Genomic DNA, 7,656 nt, shown 5'->3' on the forward strand with positions numbered 1-7,656 from the left:
CTGCCCTTATGGAATGCCTTTATTTTAAGATTTATTTTTATTTCTTACTCATGTGTTGTGTATGTGTTTACTAATGAGTCTCTGAGGTTATGCCATATGTGTGAGAGTGTCTGCGGAAGTCAGCCGAGGACATCGAGTACTTGGGAACTGAAATTGAAAGAGCAGCACATGCTCTGCACCACCGACTGAGCCATCTCTCCAGCCTTCTAGCAAGTACTTGACCTTGATAGTCAAGAACTATGGGTGGTTGTAGAAGAAGCTATCCAATAGATGCTTTATGGTATCTCTTTTATAATTGTTTCTATGAATATTGTTTGCTATATTGTATTTGGTCCATTTCTATAGAGGACAGTGTAATGTTTTATAATTTTTAGAATCTCTTTTTACATTTTTTGTGTGTGAATGTATGTGTGTTTGTGTATGTGTGAGCAAGTGTCCCATGGGGATCAGGGAACAACTCTTTCTTTTCACAGTGTGTTCCCTGGGATGAAACTCAGGTCATTGGGTTTTGTGGCAAGCATATTTACTACTGTGGTAGCTTAGTAGCCCTAACGTGTTGTTTTAATGCATGTAGTCTTTGGGCAGTGTTGAAATCAATAAATTTCTTTTTTTTTCCAAAATGAAAATGTCTCATTATATAATCCAGGCAATGGGTTCAAATAAACAGTCTCCTGCCTCAGCCTAGTGATGTGGTCACGACTGGTACGTCTGGGGAAAAAATATACTATTTTGCTCTTGTGATACATATATCCTCTCTAGGCCTCATATTTTACAAATATTATCTACAGAATATCACCAATGGGATGAGACAGGCACTGTAGCAACACTGGGCCTGCACAAGGTTGGCACACTGAACAGTTCACTATGAATTGTCAAGGAGTTCATGGCACTCTATTCCTTCCTAATCAATTGTTGGCTACTGAACAAGTCCTAGAGAGGAGAAGTTAGTTGTTGTTTTTTTTTTACAGTTGTTCACTCAGTGGTAACCTTAACAAGTTCTAGTGCATGTTTCCAAGCCTGTAGTCACAGAGATGGTCTTGGTTAAACCCAGGGGCTCAGAAAACAAAGGCACAAATGTGGGAAAGTCTTGTGGGGAGGAGGTGAAATTTATAGAGTCTGGAAGTAGGAGTCATTAAAAGACAATTTATGCATATATGAAAAGTGAACGCTCAAGAACAAATTTAACTAATAATATTAAATAATTATTAAAAAATTAAGGGAGGTAGTCTGGCATGGTGACTCAGCCTATAAAGGTGCTTGCTTCTGTTCCCGGATACCGTGCCACAGTGGAAGGAAAAATTGACTCTATACAGTTATTATCTGACCTCTATGAGGGTGTTGTGACACCCCCACATCATGGACACATACACACAAATGAATTTTAACAAAAAAAAAAGAAATTCAAGTAAGACTATTTTCCCATTTTTGTAAGTGAGGGCACACTAGAGGACACTGGGTATAAGCCAAGATGATTGCCTCCACTGAACATTTAATCTACTATTTCCTAACTTTCTCCATAATAAGAAGTTAATGGTGTTTATAAGCCATCTGCTTAAATATATTTCTATTATGAGAGCTGCAAAGAACTAATACAGTAGCTTTAAACGCCTATATATTTTTTGCTATTGCTCTGTTAGCAGTGAGGTGGCCATTGGTTATATTTACATTTGTTCCTTTAATCTGAATCATGTCCATGACCAAGTATGCAACTATCATATTTCCTTTCCCCATGAATTTATACATCACAGGCTTCAGTATCAGACACAAATCCTCATACAAGAACTGCTTTTAATCAGTCGCTGTCAATTTATCTGAAGGATTAAATAACGTTGTACTGGAAAAGTTAAGAACTCAGGCTCATGAGCAGGGCCAAAGGACAAAGAGGGACAGATATATTGCACTGTGAGAATATCAGCTAAAAATTACAGAACTGAATAGAAGTGTAAAATATATCCAAAAGTGAAAATTGGTAAGTGTTCATAAAATATAGAAAACACCTTACATGCATGACTCTATCAGAGATGAAGATAGCAAGAGGGACATGGTCATGCCAGGTCACAAGAGACCACAGCTTCTTGAGACTGAAGAAGTGTCAGAAACAAACCACTAGTGTGAGGCAAACACAGACGTACATGGGTGAACCATTTCATCAAGAGCTCTAGGGAAACCTGCAACAGAATTGACTCTTAGGAACTTTGTTGATGGAAATTCCTGTGGAAGCTTCTATTTATAGCATTCTTTAACTCCTTATTCCTGAGGCTGAAAATAATTGGACTAAGAAAGGGGGTGAAGACTGTATAAGTGGTAGACATGAGGGTGTCCGTGTAGAGTGAATGGGGTCCCCTGGACTTGAGGTAGATGATGGAGGCGAAGCCGTAGTGCACAATCACCACCGTGAGATGAGACACACATGTGGAGAAAGTCTTCTGCCGGCCCTCAGTAGAGGGGATTCGCAAGATGGCAGCCACAATGAAGATATAGGAGAGGACAATGAGGACCAGGCATCCTATGAGGGGTGTTACACACACCAGGATCACAAAAACCGTGACAAGCGCTGTCCTTTCCCCACAGGCCAACTTTAAGAGGGAAAACACATGACAGAGAAAGTGATGGATCACGTTAGAGTCGCAGAAAGTGAGGTGGAAAATTATTAACGTCACCGTCATCCCAATGAGGGAACCACCAGCCCAAGACCAGGCCACAAGACGAGCACAGCCTTGGAGGCTCATGAGCACGTGGTAATGCAGGGGGTGGCAGATGGCCACATAGCGGTCATAACCCATGACCATGAGCAAGAAGGAATGAGTGTAGCCAAACGTGAAGGAGAAAAACAGTTGGTTAGCGCAAGCTATAAATGTGATGGACTGATGCGTAGACAGCAGGTCAGCCAGCATGCGCGGGGTAATAACAACAGTGAAGAGGATCTCAGAGATGGAGAGGGCACACAAGAAGAGGTACATGGGTGTGTGGAGTCTGCGTTCTGACCAGACGGCAGCCATGATGACCAGGTTCCCCAGGAGTGTGAAGAGATACATCAGCAGGTACAACAGGAAGAGAGCGGGTAGCATCTGCCGCGGGAAGGCTGAGAAGCCAAAGAGGATAAACTCTGACACGGTGCTGTAGTTCCGATGAGGCATGACTTCTGTGGCTGGTGAGATCAGAAACACATTAATGAGAACTCTATTCTGAAACAGAGCAGCAGCAAATTAAAAGTTCTGTGTTTGAAAAAGTTACTGAGTCTTTCTGGGTCTCATTCTCCCTAAAATTGTGCCCCAGAGAGCTCACAAATGAGTCCTAATAATATCTGAAAAATCAGTCACTCAGTATATAGAAATATAGAAAAGGTGAGAAAACTTCTTAGATTACTTCAACATGTTAATTCACTGTTCATCTAAATCCACATGAGAATGTGCATGAGCTGCAGGATGTAGTGGTGCATGCCTTTAATCACAGGGCTCTGGAGACAGAGACATGTGGATCTTTGAGTCTGAGACCAGTTTGGTCTACAGAGTGAGTTCCAGGATAGCCAATGGCTAAACAAATGAACCTTGTCTCCAAAACACCAACCCAATCCAACCAACAAACAAAAAGGAATGTTCATGGGTTGAGCTGGAGACTGCTGTTGTAGAGAACAAAAGTTCAGTTCTTAACACCTCTTTGGGCAGCTCACATGCATGTAACTCCAGGGGGGCGGACACCCTCTCTGGCCTATGTGGGTACCTGCACTTATATTTGTACACTATTCGTCCACCCCACAAGTAGAGACACATACACATAATTAAAATAATGAAATAACTCTGAATAAAGTATGACTGTGGACAAAGAGAAGCATATGCTCACTTCCCCAGGTATGCCCATTTTAAAATCCACAGTTAAACATTCCTTAATGGAAAGGGCATACTTGAGGTTTTGTGGTCAAGTGGTTTTTGGGTTGTCTCTTGAATACCAAGGATGATTCAGTGTCAGTGTCTTGGCACTCATCACGTCAACCAACTACATTGAAATATCATGTGGTTATTTCAATCCTGATATAAACTCATTTTCTGAAATGTAATTGGGAATTTCTCCCTTGAAGCCCCTCCTACTCTCAGGAATCTTTTCTCACTCTTTACACTTAATAAAAACTGAAGCCCTTAAGAGACTTCTAAGTTGCTTTAACAACAGCTTTTTATCATATTGGAAGTTAATACCACTTTTGGGTATATACCCAAAGGATGCTCTATCTTGCCACAAGGACATGTGCTCAGCTATGTTTATGACAGCATTGTTTGTCATAACCAGAACCTGGAAACAACCTAAATGCCCTTCAACTGAAGAATGGATAAGGAAAATGTGGTACATTTACACAATGGAGTATTACACAGTAGAAAAAATAATGACATCTTGAAATTTGCAGGCAAATAGATGGATCTAGAAAACATCACACTGAGTGAGGTAACCTAGACTCAGAAAGACAAATTTCATATGTACTCATTCATAAGTGGCTTTTAGACATAAAGCAAAAAAAAAAAAAAACCAGCCCACAATTCACAATCTCAGAGAACCTAGACAACAATGAGGACCCTAAGAAAGACATACATAGATCTAATCTACATGGGAAGTAGAAAAAGATAAGCTCTCCTGAGTAAATTAGGAGCATGGGAGAGGATTGAAGGGGAGGGGAGAGAGAGGGATGGGAGCAGAGAAAAAGTATAGCTCAATAAAATCAATAAAAAGGAAGTTAAAATGGAATGTTTTAAATTATTTAATGTTTTCATATATCTATAAATATGAAGTATGGGACATCTTTATGCTTCTGTCTGTTTCTATTCAGTCTGTGGAAAGGCATTGATTAATTGGAAACTTCACCTCCTCTTGTGTCATTAGGAAGAACTCATGTAGACACAGGAATGGTTTCAATGATACCCTGTAGATATCCCATGATAATTTAAAGTATCTTCTATGCAATATACATGGATTTACATAAATGTATTTTCCAAAACGGACTTTTCCATGTTAATAAAAATGGAAATGTTGTATAAATTCCCAGTTTCAGCCCTGAGTCGATTTTATATGATAGCACCTCTGCAAATTACTTCTGCAGTGACATTTTATTTAAAACTCGGTGATTCAGCTGTAAATATGATTTAAAAAAAACTTCTCAAATTCCTTAAGGGGAAAAAACTGCATTATAAAACTAGTCTTCTGAAAAAAGGAAAAGGAGCAGAGCTGTCCTCTCTGGGACAATTAAACAATATTTTCCCTGTTTATTGGCAATTCATTTTTTCTCATGCAATATGTCCTTATTACATAGTAATTTTTAAAATATAATATTTGTATTCATCCTATGGGAATTTTATATATACATTATATATATATAAATATATCCATATTCTACTCTCACCTCTTCCCCTGACTCCTAGATCCACTCCTTACCTCTCTTCCTCCCAATTCCACATTCTCATTTTTTTAATTACCCACCAATTCTAGGTTGTGCTCCCCATGTACCCATGGGTTTGGGTCCATCCATTGAATGTCTTCCTCTCTAGCCACCATCAGGTCTGAGCAACTCTTCAGCTAGAGGTTAGGTCTCATGAGACCTTCCCACACCGTGCCATAGTCATTTCTAAAAGAGCAATATTGAAGCAACTTAGAGACAGATTAAGCTTATTAGAAGAGTTAAAGTATTGAATTATTCAAAATCAAGTGTAATATTTAAAAAACCCACAAAATCTGGGCAATACATATCAAGAGAAATAGGTAGACTCTGTATTCATTTGTGGTAAGACAATGAATCCAATGAAGATACAAAAAGGTACGAATAAAAATTAATTACTATCCTGAGTGAGGTATCCCAGACCCAAAAAGATGAACAAGGGATGTACTCACTCATAATTGGGTTCTAGCCATAAATAAAGGTCAGTGAGTCTATAATTTGTGATCCTAAAGAAGCTAGATAAGAAGGTGAACCCAAAGAAAAACATATAGCTATCCTCCTGGGTATGAGAAGTAGACAAGATTGCCGGGCAAAAAAATCGGGATCTTGGGGGTGGGGTGGGAGGGGGGTAAGGGGAGAGGGGGAGAGAAAAGTGAGAAGGGTAGGATAGGGAGAACTTGGGGAAACGGGATGATTGGGATAAAAGAAGGTTGGATGGGGAGCAGGGAAGCACATATCTTAATTAAGGGAGCCATCTTAGGGTTGGCAAGAGACTTGGACCTAGAGGGGCTCCCAGGTGCCCAAGGCGAGGTCCCCAGTTAGTTCCCTGGGCAGCTGAGGATAGGGAACCTGAAATGATCCTATCCTATAGCCATACTGATGAATATCTTGCATATCACCATAGAACCGTCATCTGGCGATGGATGAAGATAGAGACAGAGACCCACACTGGAGCACTGGACTGAGCTCCCAAGGTCCCAATGAGGAGCAGAAGGAGGGAGAACATGAGCAGAGAAGTCAGGACCACGAGGGGTGCACCCACCCACGGAGACAGTGGAGCTGATCTATTGGGAGCTCACCAAGGCCAGCTGGACTGTGACTGAAAAAGCATGGGATAAAACCGGACTCTCTGAATATGGCGGACAATGAGGGCTGCTGAGAAGCCAAGGACAATATCACTGGGTTTTGATCCCACTTCATGTTTTGGCTTTGTGGGAGCCTAGCCAGTTTGGATGTTCACCTTCCTAGACCAGGATGGAGGGGGGAGGACTTTTGACTTTCCACAGGGCAGGGAACCCTGATTGCTCTTCAGACTGGAGAGGGAGGGGGAGAGAAGTTGGGGGAGAGGGAGGGGGAGAGGAGTGGGAGGCTGGGAGGAGGCGGAAATTTTTTTTTTCAATAAAAAAAATAAAAAAATTATTTGCATCTAATTCCACATTAAGTTGGAATCTAGAGAGAGTGAAGGTATGAAGAATAAATATCAAACCATAAAGAATAACAAAAAGGAGAATAAGTTTGCTTTCCTGGGCTATGATAGAATAAATATGTAAAATTCCAGCATCAGGCAACTATCAAATTATAGGCTCTTTTGTCAATAAGATAGCTCAGATAATGCTAGCAAGCAAATAGAAAATTGGTAGATCATTACATTGTCTAAAACTGGCAAGAGAAATATATCTAGAACAAAGGAGTAACAGGCTAAACCAATGAGTAGTGATTTGATGTAAAAAAAAATAGGGAAAGGATATGAACAGAAAGAGGTTACTAAGACATTAGCAGAGTAAACAAAAGAAAGGGGATATAGGAAAGAAGTAAAAAAGGAAGGAAATGAAGCCAGTCATTGAATTTTCTGTTTATAGTAAAATTCCCTAAAGCAGAAATTTTCCTGTGTTTGCTGACCTAGGAGGTATAAGAAACCCTCAGAAATGTTGCTAGGAGCATAGAAAGTAGAAATTAAAAATTTATAGGCTGAGCCCCATAAGATGGTTCAGGGATAAAGCCACTTTGTCCCAGTCAGCTCTTAGGAGGTCCTTCTATCACTGCAAGAGCTACCTAATATTCCAAGTTTGATCTCTGGGACCCACACGGTAGAATGAGAGTCCTTTGACCAGAGACTCCCATGGAATGCATTGCCCCAATGCTGCACACACAAAATGAGCAAGTTTTAGGTGGAAAGCTAAAATAAAAATTAAAAAAATGTACATAGTCTCACGATGTGTAGTCTAGAGAACTTCCTCCCT

General features: G+C 40.3%; 1 protein-coding gene across 1 annotated transcript; it reads right to left on the bottom strand.

Annotated features, from left to right (window-relative positions):
- Window positions 1–2,186: 2,186 nt before the first annotated feature.
- LOC142855379 (olfactory receptor 10H28) lies at window positions 2,187–3,137 on the bottom strand. Its single transcript, XM_075981882.1, has one exon. It carries the CDS (start codon window positions 3,135–3,137, stop codon window positions 2,187–2,189), a length of 951 nt encoding a protein of 316 aa, XP_075837997.1.
- Between the last annotated feature and the right edge of the window lie 4,519 nt (window positions 3,138–7,656).

The sequence above is a fragment of the Microtus pennsylvanicus genome, chromosome 8 (genome assembly GCF_037038515.1).
Source record: "Microtus pennsylvanicus isolate mMicPen1 chromosome 8, mMicPen1.hap1, whole genome shotgun sequence".
In the NCBI taxonomy this organism is placed as follows: Eukaryota; Metazoa; Chordata; class Mammalia; order Rodentia; family Cricetidae; genus Microtus; species Microtus pennsylvanicus.

Bases quoted from the DNA above. Each gene is read 5' to 3' on its own strand.
- LOC142855379 (XM_075981882.1), bottom strand. From the start codon at position 3,137: ATGCCTCATCGGAACTACAGCACCGTGTCAGAGTTTATCCTCTTTGGC.